We start from the raw sequence: 17,299 nt of genomic DNA, 5'->3' as shown, positions 1-17,299 counted from the left end.
GCAGATAGTATATAAACCGACTCTATTCTTCTTCCTTGCATAATTGGATTGCCAACCACCTTCACTCTCTTGAATACGGACACATCTTCTGGTCCAAAGAGCACATAATTCTCTTCTGCTGTCAATTGTGGTACTGACAGTAAATTCTTCTTTAGGCCAGGGACAAGATACACCTTCTCGAGTTGGAGCTTATGAGAGTCGCCTTCATTTGGAATTATTGTCTTTCCAATGTGAGAAATAGACAACCTTGAATTGTCGGCTGTCAACACGACTCTCTTTCCTTTGTAATCCTCCATTTCTTGCAGCTTCGTCTCATCATTGGCCATATGATTTGAGCACCCAGAATCAATGATCCAATCATCTTTGTAGTTTATTTTTGACTTTAAGGTTGCTGCAAGAGCTTGATCATCCATGTCAGCTTCAACGGAGAGTCCTGCTTCTGCATCCCATGTTTCCTCATTAATGGTTGCTTCGAATGTGACCTCTTTCTTCTCATCTCTTGCGGCGGCCACATTTCCTTCGAAAGTTCGCCTTCTGGGGAATCTACATTCTCGAGCAAAATGACCCTTCTTGCCACAATTGAAGCATTCACCATTCTTTCTCTTATCATTTTCCCCGTATTGTTGGCGATGATCTCTTCTTCCTTGTTGAGCTCCCCGAGCTCCCCCTGAAGTGTTGCCTTTTGACTTTGGGTGACTCTTCCATCCATATGTCTAACTTTCTTTCATCGCATCTTGTCTTCGATATGTTGCTTTCTTCTTATTGGTGAAGAGTGCATCTTCTCCGTCTTTTATGGTTACTTCATTCATCTGCTTGGCTAATGCCTCTTGATTAGCCAATAAATTCTCCAGCTCTATTAATGATGGTTCAGTAGGCCATCCTCTCACAGCGGCTATAAATCCATTATACTCGGATCTTAAGCCATGGATGATAATTCTCTTCATCCTTGCATCACTCACTTTCTCTTCAGGAGCAAGTTGAGATATCTCACGAAAAATAGATTTCACCTTGGTGAAATACTGAGAAATAGACAGACTTCCTTGTGAGATACCCGCGAGCTCATTTTCCAAGAGCTGGAGGCGTGCTTCATTATTTTTTGAAAATAATTTTTCAAAAGTTTCCCAAGCTGCCTTTGGTGTTTTCTCGTCACGGATGTGCTCCAATAGATCCTCCTCGATTGTAGTCTTCAATATAAATAAAGCCTTCCCGGCCTTGATGTTCCATTTTCTCAAGGCTTCGGCATTTTTTTTCGGTGGAGGCGTAGTGTCACTACCAGCAACTATTTCCCATAAATCCTGTCCTTGTAGGTAGGATTCTATGCAAGTCCGCCAATAACCATAGTTGTGGTTATTGAGACTCTTGATTCCACTGCTCGTACTTGCAAGATCTGTCATCATGACGTCCAACGTCCAATAAGTTTGGTCCCTGACCGATGAGCTTTCACAGTTCCTAACTGTGCTCCGACAGAATCTCCCTTAGGGCCTTGGTGTTAACAAGACGATGTAAACGTCCAACGTTTACCAATTTCCTCCACTAGAAATGGTCCCGAACGACCCGATCTGATACCAATTGTTGGAAGCTTCGACGAGCCCAACACACCACTATAGAGGATCTAGACTATACTAGACTCACTACACCAACACTTTGACGTTGGTTAGCCTTTAATTTTATAAATCCTTAGTGCACAATGTACTTAGGCGACAGTGTCGACCATATATCTTTAGGCGGTATAACCGACCATGTATTACTTAGGCGGCAGAGCCGACCATATAATAAGAACAACAAAAGTGCACTAAGAACTTAAACACAAACTAAGGCTTGATCGGGAAACTTAACAAAAATACTTATATTAAATTACAATTACAATATTACTTACAAGCTTTCTCTTCTCTACTTTCGCTAACTCACACTCTTCTTCTCTTCTTCACAACTCACTTCTTATTTCACTCTCACAACTTCACAGACACAAATGAAATCTCCTCCCATATTTATACTACTCCATGGAACATTCTAGAACCTAGATATTTCCATGGATATATAAATATCTAGATATTTCTACAACCTACAAATATCTAGATTTTTCTTTTACATTTCAATTTCTAGATTTTTCTCTCATATTCTAATATCTAGATATTTTCTTATACATATTAATATCTAGATATTTTACGCATATACATTTACTAATTCCATATTATTCTAAATTTGCATTGTATTTTAACAAGGATGATAAATGGTGCCGGATAAAGTTATATGAAAAGGACAAGGAGTGGCAAAGAGCCAAAGAAGAGGATGATTTATAAAGACAGCATATCGTCACTATGACTGAAGACAAGATAGAAGGATTCTGGATAAGACATGCCAGATAAGTGATGGCCGGACAAGAGTTTTCGTGAAGAAACACTCAAGGAATAACTTAGGTCGCACTTACACATAAGCCCTCTAACTTTGGGAAACATGTGTGCCATCCGGAAGCCTGCACACGTGCCCCAAAATATCTAGGCAGTGGCACACGAGGGGAGCGTATGTGCCACGTCAGCCCGAATATTTAGAAAAGTTTGTTATGCACATAAGTGGTACGTGTGCCACGTCAGCCCAAGTATTTATAAAAGTTTGTTATGCACATAAGTGGTACGTGTGCCACACCACCTGCTCAAATAACAAACTTTTTCGCCTATAAATAAGACCCTTTGGGTCATTCATTTCACAGACATTCAATTACTGTAAACTCACTCTGCCAAACTTATATCTCAAATACAGTTTACTCAATTCCTTTACTCTATTCTGATTGAATTTCGATAATCTTCATCGTAGTTCATTACCTAAGATATATATTACTCAATCTAACTGGGTAGATTAATCGATTTATTATTTTACACCAACGCGACCACTCGGTTATAATCGGGTTTGCACGATTGTCATAGCTAAACAATCGGTCAATCCTCTATTTCCCAAATTAAGCAGACGTGTTACTCTAAGTTTTTAGTTTGATCATTACTCAACATTATGATAGCCCATAGTTGTTGTTTTACATTACATGGAATATGTTGTGTACCAAGGATCATAGATACAATTGCAACTATTATCTTGTTGTAGATTATGAGTTTCTATGATGCATTGTTGAACATTTGTAATTATTGATTGCTGCTCATTTTTATTTTCATAACGTTCACTAAATTTTGTGCTTGTTGAACACTTTCAAGTGTTAAGGATAAAGAGGTGAAGTTGAGCATCTAGCAGGGAATGAAAATTTTTAAAGATTCAGAGGTGGATTGCGCTCAGGGGCGGATCCACTAAGGTCAACTGGGGGGCATTTGACCCCAATGGAAAAATTATATTTAGTGCATCTAGTTACTTTCGGACCTTATAAATTAAGCCCATGAAAAATATGCCCCCACTGGACTAAGTAAAGGCAGCAACTTCTAAGTTTGATAGTTCCATGTGTCTTTATATAGAGATGAAATTGTAGGACAAATGTGTGTATGTGTCGATGTGGGACTAGTTCCATCTATATTTGTTTATATATATAAATTAAATAGTGGGAAGAATATGTGTATGAATCGGTGTGGGAGTTAATCTAACTTCAGTGATGTATTATTTATGCTCTTTATTTTTTTTTCTTTTTAAAAGCCAATAAGTAAATGAATTTATTAATTATTAATTTGATGAATAATTACATGGATATCTTAGCCCGGAGAGCTATGGAGTTTTTCAAGCAATCATACCCACACCCACTTTATTGAATTGTCAATGAATGAGTAGTCTTTGAACAACTTAAAACGAAAATTGGCATATAATATGATGCTAAGAGTAATTACGATCTCTTAGTATAGTAATTAGATGTAAATTTTAAAATCAAAGAACAATTTTCTCGATTAATATCTCAACATTTCTTCTATGTAAAATTTAATAATGGATGTCATTTTTTATGGGTTCGAGATAACCCGACCCGGTTTTTCATACATAACCGGACCCGTTTCAGTTTTAGCGAATTAATGCCCCCAGTAAAAATATTTTCTGGATCCGCCACTGATTGCGCTTATAGAAAGTGTGAAAGTGTGCATCAAGGTGCTCTTTAAGTTACCTATATTCTACTTTAAAAAAAAAAAATTAAACATATTCATATTTACTAGTGAAATGACCCGTGAAATCACGGGTTTATTTAAACGAAACAATTTAATGACATGTTTTAGGTATTAAGTAAATGTAAATTCTAAATCCATTTATTTTAATGACCCGTTCGAATAAGAAACTTGTCGTTGTTTTTACAAATATATAGACACATGTATTTTCGCATACATATGTAACGTAATTAATCTCGTAAAGATAATCCATATTTGAATATTAATAATATAATAATTATAATTATAATTATTATAATAAAAATAAATAATAGAGTAATATTAAAGTTTGCTCAAAGTTGAGTATTTATATTTTTAATACAATAATAATTATTAGTAATAATAATAAATGCCTTTTGAATTTTTTTAGAAAAATTAAAATACAATTATTATATAAAAGTTGTACAATATGCTTTAAAATTTATAAATATGAGAGATTAGTATTTCCTTTTATAAAAGATTTGTTTAATTATTTAATTTAAAATTAATTAAGAATTATGATATCATGTACATGCTCTCTAAATTTTTCTTTTTATTTTTTAATTTATTTTAGTGAAGGAAAAAGCTTATTTATGATGTCATCATTTTAGTAAATATAATAGAACTTATAGATAGATATAGAATTGAAAACGTCTTCCAAAGAAAACGTTACGTCCCGAATTATTGTTAAATACTAGGTAAATAATATGGGTTATTATTGGTTTTAAGTCAATGTTCAAGGTCTCATGTGTTAAAAGAATATTGTGTGTGTTGTTAAATTACGTTTTGATCTTGATGTATGCGAGTTGGTCAAATATACTTTCTTATTTTTTGGGAGAAAAACACCGAGACAAGCAAAACGAAGAACTGAAAAATATCTGGCTTAATTCCGGGCGCGAAGTATTAACAAAAGTTGGTATAACAAAAATGTAATTTCGCGGTCACCATTCCTTACATCGAGGTTGCGAACTCAGTTTTTGAGGAGCTCGCGCGCTGTCGCGAGATAAAGGGTCACGGTCGCGAGGTGTGAGTCGGTTTGTGTAACACCCTAGGCAAATCCCACATCGCCCATGGACATGAGTGATCATGGGATTATAAGGTAATATTCACGCTTAAATGACACAACGCGTTTTGGGATCACAGGCTGAGTAGAAGTGCGAGTACGTTGTGGTTAAGCGTGCTCGGGCGAGAGCACTACCAGGATGAGTGACCTCCTGGGAAAGTGCTTCTCGTGTGTGATCGCCAAGAAAAAGCCGTGCGCCTGCGAGCAAAGCGGACAATATTGTGGTCATGTTAAGCTGGGGTGTTACAGAATGGTATCAGAGCCACTCATGTGCCGTTGGGGGTGGTGGGGCAAACCTCATCGAGGACGATGAGTCCCTAAGGGGGGGTGAATGTAACACCCTAGGCAAATCCCACATCGCCCATGGACATGAGTGATCATGGGATTATAAGGTAATACTCACGCTTAAATGACACAAAGCGTTTTGGGATCACAGGCTGAGTAGAAGTGCGAGTACGTTGTGGTTAAGCGTGCTCGGGCGAGAGCACTACCAGGATGGGTGACCTCCTGGGAAAGTGCTTCTCGTGTGTGATCGCCAAGAAAAAGCCGTGCGCCTGCGGGCAAAGCGGACAATATTGTGGTCATGTTAAGCTGGGGTGTTACAGTTTGCAGTCCGAATTTCCATCTATAAATACCCCTTTATGCCCCAACTTCATAGTCAGTTTTTATTTTACGAAATTTAGAGCGAGGGTTACGAATTTTGAAGTTTTGCAAGGTAGTTTTAAGGGTTCTTAATATAGGGATTTCAACTTTGATCAATGATTAATTATTGGTATTTTCTATTCCTTAATTTTGAATAATACAATAGTTGATTATTGTTTATCTCTTTGTTTTTTTGCTTTTGTTACTATCATGTCTAGCTAAATCTTTTGTAACCACTTAGATGATTGAAACTACGTAATGGATTGCTTATCTTTTGATTTTACATAACTGATTATTGTTCTTGATTATATTTGATATATGAACCACCGTTACTTATGCACATTAATTGATTCGATCACAAGTTTGTTGGTTGAATTAACGATAGTTAATAAGATTGAAGAACTTTTCTATATTATTGAAATATAAATTTAGATATTGTTAGATTGCATGCGGGACACCAGTGTAAAGAGGGACACTTAATTAACCTGAAATTGAATTATAATCCTAAATAATTGATTGTGTTTTTGATTTGCATGCGGGAAAGCAGCGTTAGTTGATTATCATTTCATGATAATATTGGTAGTTTGGATGCGGGAAACCAACATAGATTATTAATAGGTGAATTGACTAGTGAACTAGGATAACGACAGTTACACTTAGAGATCTAGTTGAGAAATTGCGATAATCGACAGATAATTGCAACGTCACTATGAAATCAATTATTTAATGGTTTAAATTAAAGCAACCCGAATCCTTGAGAATTGATTCTAAGTTGATGCCTTTATTACTCATGAATTCTCGTTATTTACTTTACGGTTCTTAGTTTAATTAGTTTAGAATTAAAATTCTCCAATTTTATTTAGATTAATTAATAGTTGTTATAATTCAGTAGGCTTATAACTACCTTTAATGGTTATAAGAACAAAGAGAGAAAAAGAGAGAAGAAGGAGAGAAGAAATATTGATATTGATATTTCAAGAGAAATGGTGCACCTTAAATGGTTACCATACATGTCTATTTATAGTATAAAATATTACTATGCAAGAAATATAATAATAATAAAATTAACATCCAATCTAGATATTTTATAACAAAATCTAGATATTTTATAACACTCCCCCTTGGATGACAATTTTATTAGAGAATAACTAGTACTGCCTCGTTAAAAACCTTGCTAAAGAAAACTCATTGGGATAAAACTTTAGCTAAGGGAAAAAGAGTGCAGCATAAAGTTGACTCCCCCTCAAGTAGGCAACGCCTGAGTTGTTACATCTTTTGAACATGCCTCATGCCAATATTATGAACGTGTGTTCTGAAAATAGCAGTTAGCAGTGCTTTGGTATAAAGATCAGCAGAGTTGTTGATTGAACGTATCTCATTTTAATCTGGTTGTCTTTTACGATATCTTGAGTATATGAGAAAAATCTGAGATTTTCATCTGAAACTGTATCATCTAAATCTTTTATGTACAAGTTTGGTCCACGTGATTTGTCTACGGTTTCCTTCATGGTTTGTTCAAACTGTTGTTTCAATTCCTATTCCCTTTCAGTCTTTTTCTGAGCCTTACTAATATACCATTCTTTTCCATCAAACTTATGACCGTTGAGACTGTTTATAACTTTAGCGCCTCGTCAGCATTTATGTTTTGTTCTGTCATTTTTTGATACTCTTCTTTCATTTGTACTATGTAAGCTGTATTATCTTCATAGATAGTTGTTAGGCTTTTATAGCGTTCTAGTCCACAAGAATCAATAATGATTTGTATCATTGATCTTAACTAAAATCATTCCCGAGTAGCTTCATGTAATGCAATCACTTCGGCATGATTTGATGATGTTGCAACAAGTGTTTGTTTTGAGAACGTCATGATATTGCGGTACCTCCATTTAGGAATACATATCCAGTTTGAGATTTAGCTTTATGTAGATCGGATAAATAATCTGCATCTGTATAACCAAACAAATCTTGTTTCGAGTTGTTAGAATAAAATAATTATAAATCAGTAGTTCCCCGAAGGTATCAAACTATTTGTTTGATCCCATTCCAATGTCTTTTGGTAGGGGCTGAGCTGAACCTTGTCAACAAATTAACTGCAAAAGAAATGTCAGATCTTGTATAATCTATAAGATACATAAGAACCTCAATTGCACTAAAATATAGAACTTCCGATCTGTTAAAATTTTCATGATCTTCGCAGGAATGAAATAGATCAGTGTCAATATTGAGTGATCTAACAACAATGAGTTTGTATTTAAAAAAAATGTTTTAAAATCTTTTCGGTATAAGTTGTTTGATGTACAAGTAAACCATTAGGCATATGCTCAATTTGCAATCCAAGGTAATACTTGGTTTTTTCAAGATCTTTCATTTCAAAATAATTCTTTAGAAGTTGAATGATTTCATAGATCTCTTTATTTGTTCATATGATGTTAAGAACATTGACATAAACAACTACGATCTCATATCCGAACATTGTTTTTATAAAACATACGTGCAAAATAAGTTTATATTTATACCTTTTTTTTTTTTTTTATTTATCAAGTAGTCATTTAATTGGTTATACCACATACGTCCCGTTTGTATAAACCCACTTAGAAATCTTTGTGATTTAATGGAATATATTCCCTTGGGTTTTACATTAGATGCTTATGATACCTTAACCATTTAGGTATATTCATATATATCACTATTAAGTGATCCATACAGATAAGTAGTAACAAAATTCATGAGATGCATTTAAATAACTACCAGGTTGATTAAGTATCTAATAAGTAATTGTATCCATTACAGGAGGATAATTTTTCCTCCTAATTCATTTCTGGTCTTTGTGGGAAATATTGAGTTACAAGTCTAGTTTTGCCTTGTAACTTCATTTGCACATTTCTTTTCGGATAAAAATTCATTTGTATCCCATACGTTTCACATCTTTAAAAGTGATAACGATTGATCCGAAAACTTTTCTTTTATCGAGCGATTCTAATTCAGCTCTTATTGCTCCTTTCCATTGAGCTCAATCATGTCCATTTTGTATATTCAATGACAAATTTTAGTTCCAGATCATCATCTTTATTCATGATGTCATTGTAACATTATATGAAAATATCTCATAGAGATTTTAGTTTCATTTCGGTTCCATAATATTGCATAATTTATCGCAATTTTAGTATTTACATTTATCAATATCCTCTGCAGAAGGAATATTGATTTGTGGTTCTTCTTGAACACTTTCTCTTACCTCATTATCAGCTGATTTTCTTTTTCGAGGATTTTTATCTTCGGAACCAATTGATCTTCCACGTTTAATGCGTGGCAAAGACTCAACAGTGACATTATTGCCAGCTTTTGGAATTTCAGTTCGAGCTGGAGCATTTATCGCTGGTATATATGATTTAGTCACTTTTTTATATCTGTAAATGCATAAAGTAATTAATTTGCAAGTTCTTGCATATGCATTATTTTTGAACTTTCGTTTCACATTCTTTTGTGCGAGTTCAATATACCTTAATTGATGTTCACATCATGAAGCATCATTTTATTTTTTATTTTTATTTCTCCCCCTAATCTAGGGAACAATGTTTTATTAAAATGACAATCAGCAAAACGTGCTGTAAAAACATCACCCATCATGGGTTCAATATATCTTATGATCGAAGATGTTTTATATCCAAAATATATTATCATCTTTCTTTGAAGAACCATTTTATTGTGTTGTGGTGATACAATTGGAACATACACTGCACAACCAATGTTTTAAGGTAGAAAATATTTGGCTCTTGGCCAAAATCAAGTATTAAGTGAAAATATTTACGACTTCCACATGGTATAATGCGAATTAATGTCGCAGCATGTAAATTTACATGTCCACATATAAATATTGAGATATTTGTACTCATTATCAATTGTCTAGTTATTAGCTGTAAGCGTTTATCTATTGATTCAGCTAAACCAATTTTGTGTATGCACATGAGCAACTGGATGTTCAACAACAATCCCTGTAGATATATAATGATCATTAAATGCTTGAGATGTTAACTCACCAGCATTATCAAGTCTCATCCTTTTAATGGTGTAATCAGAATAATGTGTTCTCAATTTAATAATTTGTGCAAGAAACTTTGCAAATGCCATATTACGGCTTGATAACATACAAATATGAGACCATCCGCTAGATGCGTCTATTAGAACCATGAAATATCAAAATGGTTCACATGATGGATGAATTGATTCATATATCTTACCTTGAATTCTTTCAAGAAACATTTGTGATTCTTTTTCACAATATACTTTTCATTAATCACCATATGTGCTTTCCATTAATCACCATATGTGTTTTTATTTTATTTTATAAATCACCATATGTGTTTTTTTTTTATCATATATCCTTTTCACCATATACGCTTTTAATCATATGCGCTGTGTTTTTCACCATATGCGCTTTTAATCATATGCGATTTTCATCATATGCGTTGTGCTTTTCATCATATTCGCTTTTTATCATATGCGCTTATCATATGCGATGCGCTTTTTATCATATGCGCTTTTTTATGTGAATAGTAAATTAATTAATTTCGTTTTACTATTCATATGAATTAATTTAGATTTACTATTTTGTTAATTGAGTAATATATATATACATCATATACTTGTGACTCCGAAGGCTCAAATAAATTTGACCATATAGTTATACGTTGTACCTTGCACATTAATTTTCAGTAGAAGCTTTAGATGCATATTATTTTCAGTAGAAGCTTTAGATGCACTTTTTTTTTAATCACCAAATACCACAAACACTTTGTTTGCGTTTGTTCATAGTCATCAATGAAAACCATTTTCTTTAATTTTATTTTATACAATAAAATTAACGCATCATTATTCTTTTCAAAAACAATAATCTATTGTTATTATTCACTTGTGCCATGTTTAACAACAAAAGTCAACAACCTCTGTCTTGTTTGTTGTGGCAACCAAAAACAACCTTTGCTTTTGTTACCGAGAATCCAAGACCAAAAAACAATTAATTTTTAATTAATCTTTTATCAAAACCATAAATGATTTTATTGATCTACGTTGATATGGCCATAAAGAATTGACGGCTGACCTACTTTTGTAAGTGTATTTCGACTATCATCCCGAAAACGCACAACGACCTTTTTTTTTTTTATGAACTATTTGTTTCATATCTAGCTTAGGCAATTATTGTGAACATTTGGTCCCTATAAGAGCATTTATTTTTTAGACTTTTAGTTGATTTGTACTTGTCACAATTAGGGATAGCACCCGCGGGTCGTGGATGCGGATCCATTGGATCCATCACCCGTACCCGCGGATTTTTTTTAAGAGACATCCAATTGAACCCTTGTTCGTTGAAACAATTTGATTATATTTTTACTCCCCATTATTAAACGGGCCATTTTGATGCACACTCTTAAAAAAATAATTTGTTTTTTAAGTTTTATTATTCAACCTCCTTTTTTCAACGGTCACGTTTTTAACAAAATATTTGACAAGTTTGGAAAAATTTTTTTTATTGATTATCATCAAATGTTTTCTATTGTCACTCTACTCGATGGAATTATGGCATACAACCAAAATTGCAACCCAACACTACATAAGAACAAAAAGGTTGTTTTTAATTAACATATGTATATGTGTTAAACTCGGAATAATAATAACTTATTTTAGAAAATTAACATAAGACATGTTGAAACATTTTTGTCACATTTAGCTCATCAAGTCTAATACTTATCATTGATAGATTTTATCACGTCTAGGAGATGTTTATTTTTTTTCTTGTATTAAGTCCTACTTTCATTTACCTTTGTTTGGAAAAAAGTTTTTTTTTTACTTTGCTTTCCCCCTTTCTGTAAAACTCATTTAAACACTTTCTTTGTTTTTTTTTTTAAAAAAAAACTTCCTTTTTTTTACGTTACCCGTAAATTATAAATATATAAAAAAAACTTTTTGTTTAAATTTTTTTTTTCTAGTTTTTAAAAGGCCACTTGACCAATTTTTTAATTCTTTCACAACACCTGATATCGTGATCGTGACCTTTCACCAAAGCAAGAGATATTCTTGATAAACTAAACACGGACTCGTGTTTGAAATTGTCGGCCACAAAAAAATTCATTTGATAAAAGTATATATTTAAAAGTATATTTTTTTTTTAGTTATAGAAGGAGACCACTTCATTTTCAATACTTCATTTTTGACAAAAAACTATTCCATTTTACCATCCCTTTTTTTTCTTACTTTAACTTTTAAGATATACTTTTAATAAAAATACAAACTACTTTTTCTTATTTTAACTTTTAAGATTTACTTTTAATAAAAATACAAACTACTTTTTGTATTTTAACTTTTAAGATTTACTTTTAATAAAAGTACAAACTACTTTTTCTTATTTTAACTTTTAAGATTTACTTTTAATAAAAATACAAACTATTTTTTTATTTTAACTTTTAAAATTATAAATTTAAGAATAAACATTAGTATGCATGAAATAAATAATGATTAATTGCATAAGTAATCATAAATGTTAGATAACATATAAAGACCCCGTCGTATTCGTATTGATCAGAATTAATCTCGACCCATGGTACCGTGTTGTCAAATGACGTGTTGCGTACATAAAGTACCGTGTTGTCAAATGACGTGTTGCGTACAATCATGAGGTCTTATTAACATAAATATAAATGTTAGTGAAGTTAATAAGAGTTAGATTACAGAAAATATAATTCAGGTGGTATAACCGACCATATATAACTTAAATAACATAAATATAAATGTTAGTGAAGTTAGTAAAAGTTAGATTACAGAAATATAATTCAGGTGGTATAACCGACCATATATAACTTAAATAACATAAATATAAATGTTAGTGAAGTTAGTAAAAGTTAGATTACAGAAATATAATTCAGGTGGTATAACCGACCATATATAACTTAAATAACATAAATATAAATGTTAGTAGTCCAAAATTTGATATATTCGAGTCTGAAAATTATTAATAATTTCATACCTTGATTAGTGATTCGTGATCGTTTGAGATATCTTTTAATTACACTAAGCTTTTCGTGCTGATAACGTGTTATAATTTAGTAGGTTTATAACTACCTTTAATGGTTATAAGAACAAAGAGAGAAAAAGAGAGAAGAAGGAGAGAAGAAATATTGATATTGATATTTCAAGAGAAATGGTGCACCTTAAATGGTTACCATACATGTCTATTTATAGTATAAAATATTACTATGCAAGAAATATAATAATAATAAAATTAACATCCAATCTAGATATTTTATAACAAAATCTAGATATTTTATAACAATAGTTTAATATTCTTAATCACACTTTTTATTTGAAACAAACCTTGTGCTTGCAATATCTTTACTATATTGATCAGGAGTAGAGTAGTAGACCGATTTTCTATGTTAATTTGATTAAAATTTAGTTGAAGAAAATTATGTGTAGAAAACAACATCATTTATGTAACATGGTCAAATAATAATAAGCTTATTTTTCATTTTTCATTTTTTTTTTTTTTTTTTTTTTTTTTTTTTTTTTTTTTTTGGAGAAAAACACCGACGTTACTGGCACGTGCTAATATTCATCCTGTAAAACACGACAAACGGACTTCCAATTCTGACGTTTTCGCACAAAATGGTAGTGATTGAGCCACTATCTTCCACCGATGACATCCAATCAAAACCCTCAAAATCAGCCGCGACCACCATCGGTATTAATTCCAGCTCAGGAGATCAACTAAACGCCGACGAACTAACTCCGATCACCGACAACAAACCTACAGCCGCCGACGCAGGATACGCATCCGACGGATACGAAACGGCAAGCGAGACGGAAGTTGCCGATGACGATGCGGTGGTGGCTGATGTTACCGATAAACAGAACGTCGTTGAACGTGAACATCAGGAAGGTGAACCGGAAGATGTATCTACGGCTGTAAACCCTCAGAGTTTTGAAGATGCACTTAATGATGATGAATATAAGCAGGTTCGATTGTTTTTCTACTTTTGAAGTTACATTTTATGGAAATTATATGAAGTTAGCGTTTTATGCTTTAGGTATCAGTATATTTTGTGATTAGTTGGCTAAAGATCTGTTAATTTTTTGCTGTGTGTTGTTTAAATTTAAACATTATTTTACAGTTTCAAATGTAGGCATTATTGAACCATTTCGCTCTAGCGAAATGGTATAGAAACTTATAATAAGCTAAGGATGAGTATTCTAATATATATTCTCATATAGCTCATCTTGGTGCACAAATACATACTTTTTACTGTGAAGATCGATTAAAGGTGAACAAAAAATTAAAGCTATTCTTTGAATAACTATCAAAGAAAAGTATCACGGGCCAGGGGACTTAATTTAATAAACACTTATTTTTACACGACCTCATGATATGGAAGTATATGATCTAAAGGGGGCATGATCAATGGGGAAGTAACCAATGGGCGAAGCGGGGGGAAGCAAATTTTTTTTTTTTTTTCGTTTTTTTTGGAATTTTTTTTTTCCGGCATCAAGATCACACGAAAATATGAACATTTAGAAGAGACACTTTGTGATGAATGTTATTATTTAGGCGGGAAAACGATCGACAAAAATAACATTCAAGATAGTATTGTTCGTGAAGAATGTGAACGTTTTTTTTCCTTCATGTTTTGTGAAGTAAAATTTAGCCCGATTTAGGGTTTAGGGTTTAGGGTTTGGTGTTTTGGGTTTATGGAACCCTAAACCCTAAACCCTAAACTCTAAACCGTTCGTGTTAAAAACTCAATCTAAATCCTAAATCTAAACCCTAAACCCTAAATTTCTAAACCCTAATATCTAAACCCTATAAACCCTAATATCTAAACCCCAATAGCTAAAACCTCAACATACGCTCGAAAAACACGATAATTGTTATATATTACTTCTTCGAGCGTTTTCCCGCCAAAATAAAAACATTTATCACAAAGTGTCTCTACTAATGTTCATATTTTCATCCCATCTATAATGTTCGTGAACAAAGTTTTTTCAAAAAACGAAAAAAAAAAAAAAATTTTGCTACCCCCCACTTCCCCCCGATTGGTTACTTCCCCTTGATCCTACCACTGATCTAAAGAATGATTAGTATGGGAAATTAGTTTGCTGGGATTTGGGAAGGGTCATGCAATCAACGGTCAATTTGATGGTTATGAACTTGGAGATATTGTTGAAACATAAAACATAATGGACCTAATGGTTCTGCACACATAAACATGGCACATTTAGAGAAAGCAACATAACATAACCGGGACTGTTAAGGTTACATGTTGCATTTTCTCTCGAATATACCAACGAGTAGAGTAACTTTAGTTTTACTTGTTGTCTTTTACTTGCAGAAAGTTTTGGCGCAAATGAATGACTCAAAAGTTGAAGGGAATAAGTTATTTGGAGATGGTTTGTATGAAGAAGCATTATTGAAGTATGAATATGCTATCCAACTTGCACCTGAGACGTCCTTTTCAAATGAAGTTAGATCGATATGTCATAACAATCGTGCTACATGTTTCTTTAAACTGGTAAGTTCTTAACATCTAATCCTTATAAAATTTATATACTACAACAGTTAATGCTTGAATACATGAACAGGGCAAGTATGAGGATACAGTTAAAGAATGTACTAAAGCATTGGAACTAAATCCAGCATACATGAAAGCTCTGATTAGAAGAGGGGAAGCTCATGAAAAGCTTGATAACTATGATGAGGCTATTGCTGGTGAGTAATTAGTTTTTATATTTTTTTCGAACATATTTCTGATTTAAAAAAAAAAAAAAATGGAATTGATGACTTAGAAGAATCTAGAAAAGAATTAGGTTGCCTAAAATGGAATTGGACAAGTTCAAGTTGATATATTATGCAATATGGCTTATTATGCATAGCAACATAGGTAATAGGTGTAGTGTCAGCATTATAATAATTTGTAGGACTTGGTTATATGTATATATAAGTTACCTATGGGTTCTTTTGCAGATATGAAGAAAATTCTAGAGTTGGATCCCTCAAATTATCAATCTAAGAGAACAATTGTTCGTCTAGAACCATTAGCAGTAGAGAAGCGTGAAAAAATGAAGGAAGAAATGCTCGGTAAGCTTTAGTCAACCATACTCTTATCTTAATGTTTTAACATGTATAAACTCTGCTACTGCACACTTCATTATTATAATTGTTTGCTTTGATCTGCCACATTTATTTATAAATAGCACGTGTATAGAGTTTTACTTAGCGATTATTCTTGCAAATAAACTCAACTAAGTTCATTTGAAGTGTAATGGACATTGATAAAAGGACATCAGGGGGTATATGACCAATCGGGTCGTCAATGAAAAGTAGCCTCGTACTTTTATGCCCCAATCTATTAAACTGGGTACTCGTGTCGACCTGCAAGTACTTTCTCGTTTGTTCATATAAGTAATCTGCTATTGCTGGTTACAAAAAAATAGAAAACCTCAAAACTTTGATAAAATTTCTGTATGCATTACCTTTGGTGAGTTGTAGCCAACCTATTCCTGTTTTGGCTAGATTTTGTATTTGACCCGTTTTAGTTCAATGGGTCAAAATTGCTTTCTTTACTTGATGTTTTTATATTTCATTTTCTCCAAATAAGATTATTCTGGGTAATATGTTTGTACAGGGAAGTTGAAAGATATGGGGAACACCATTTTAGGAAAATTTGGGATGAGCGTGGACAACTTCAAAGCAGTGAAAGATCCAAATACTGGCTCGTATTCTATCTCTTTTCAGCGTTAGTGATATCCTTCGTTTATAAAATGACCTTTAGCACCAAAATATTTTCAGTATTTGGTATTACTATATCTAGAAACAGCTGAAATAACTCCATCCATACTGTTGATATGATCATGTTCTTTTTATTTTTTAAAATCCTAGAAAGTTGGTATCGTGAAAATAATTGTTCATAACCCTTCAGAACGGGTTACCATGGTCTTAAAGAACCATGATAGCGATTTTTTGAAATCACAATCAGAAGACCTGTTTTTTTTAAGGCCTGCTTGAAGAATAAGTCAGAATTTTTCAGATGCTCTATGATGATGGATTGGACGAAACGGGTCATTTTAGAACCATTTTGTTTTGGTGCATCTTTTAGAAGAAAAACAACTCAAATAAAGCCATTTCAGACCGATAACTTCATAATCAGTCACCTTGTAGTTACCATTTACATGATCATACTCAGCTCTGTCAAAGGTTTCACGTGATGAAGTTTCGTTATTACATGACCTTGAGATAAACATATCAACCCATTGCAAGAACCCAAAACGTCATACACAAATCCACAGTTTATATTAGGGTCATGCAAATTGTGTGAAAGTTGTTGGAATGCTAGTATTCGCACTTAAGCTAACAAGTATATAATTGTCAATTGAATATGTAGTCTAGTTTTAAAAGAAGGGCATTCTTGCTAACATTTGTGTATCTACAATGGTTCCATATTTGATCACCATT

General features: G+C 32.9%; 1 protein-coding gene across 1 annotated transcript; it reads left to right on the top strand.

The window, feature by feature from the left end:
- Nucleotides 1-13,456: 13,456 nt before the first annotated feature.
- On the top strand, nt 13,457-17,239 carry LOC139894287 (uncharacterized). The gene is made up of 5 exons (XM_071877505.1): nt 13,457-13,809; nt 15,180-15,359; nt 15,430-15,556; nt 15,812-15,925; nt 16,473-17,239. The coding sequence occupies exons 1-5, from the start codon at nt 13,459-13,461 to the stop codon at nt 16,586-16,588; spliced, it is 888 nt and encodes a 295-aa protein (XP_071733606.1). The 5' UTR covers nt 13,457-13,458; the 3' UTR covers nt 16,589-17,239.
- Nucleotides 17,240-17,299: the final 60 nt, after the last annotated feature.

The sequence above is a fragment of the Rutidosis leptorrhynchoides genome, chromosome 2 (genome assembly GCF_046630445.1).
Source record: "Rutidosis leptorrhynchoides isolate AG116_Rl617_1_P2 chromosome 2, CSIRO_AGI_Rlap_v1, whole genome shotgun sequence".
NCBI lineage: Eukaryota > Viridiplantae > Streptophyta > Magnoliopsida > Asterales > Asteraceae > Rutidosis > Rutidosis leptorrhynchoides.
Note: the sequence above shows the minus strand (reverse complement) of the source record. Positions and strands in the feature narration are given on the sequence as shown.

Coding starts and splice junctions, on each gene's coding strand:
- LOC139894287 (XM_071877505.1), top strand. CDS start 13,459: ATGGTAGTGATTGAGCCACTATCTTCCACCGATGACATCCAATCAAAA. Junction 15,360..15,429: donor CTACATGTTTCTTTAAACTG/GTAAGTTCTTAA, acceptor ATACATGAACAG/GGCAAGTATGAGGATACAGT. Junction 15,557..15,811: donor CTATGATGAGGCTATTGCTG/GTGAGTAATTAG, acceptor GTTCTTTTGCAG/ATATGAAGAAAATTCTAGAG.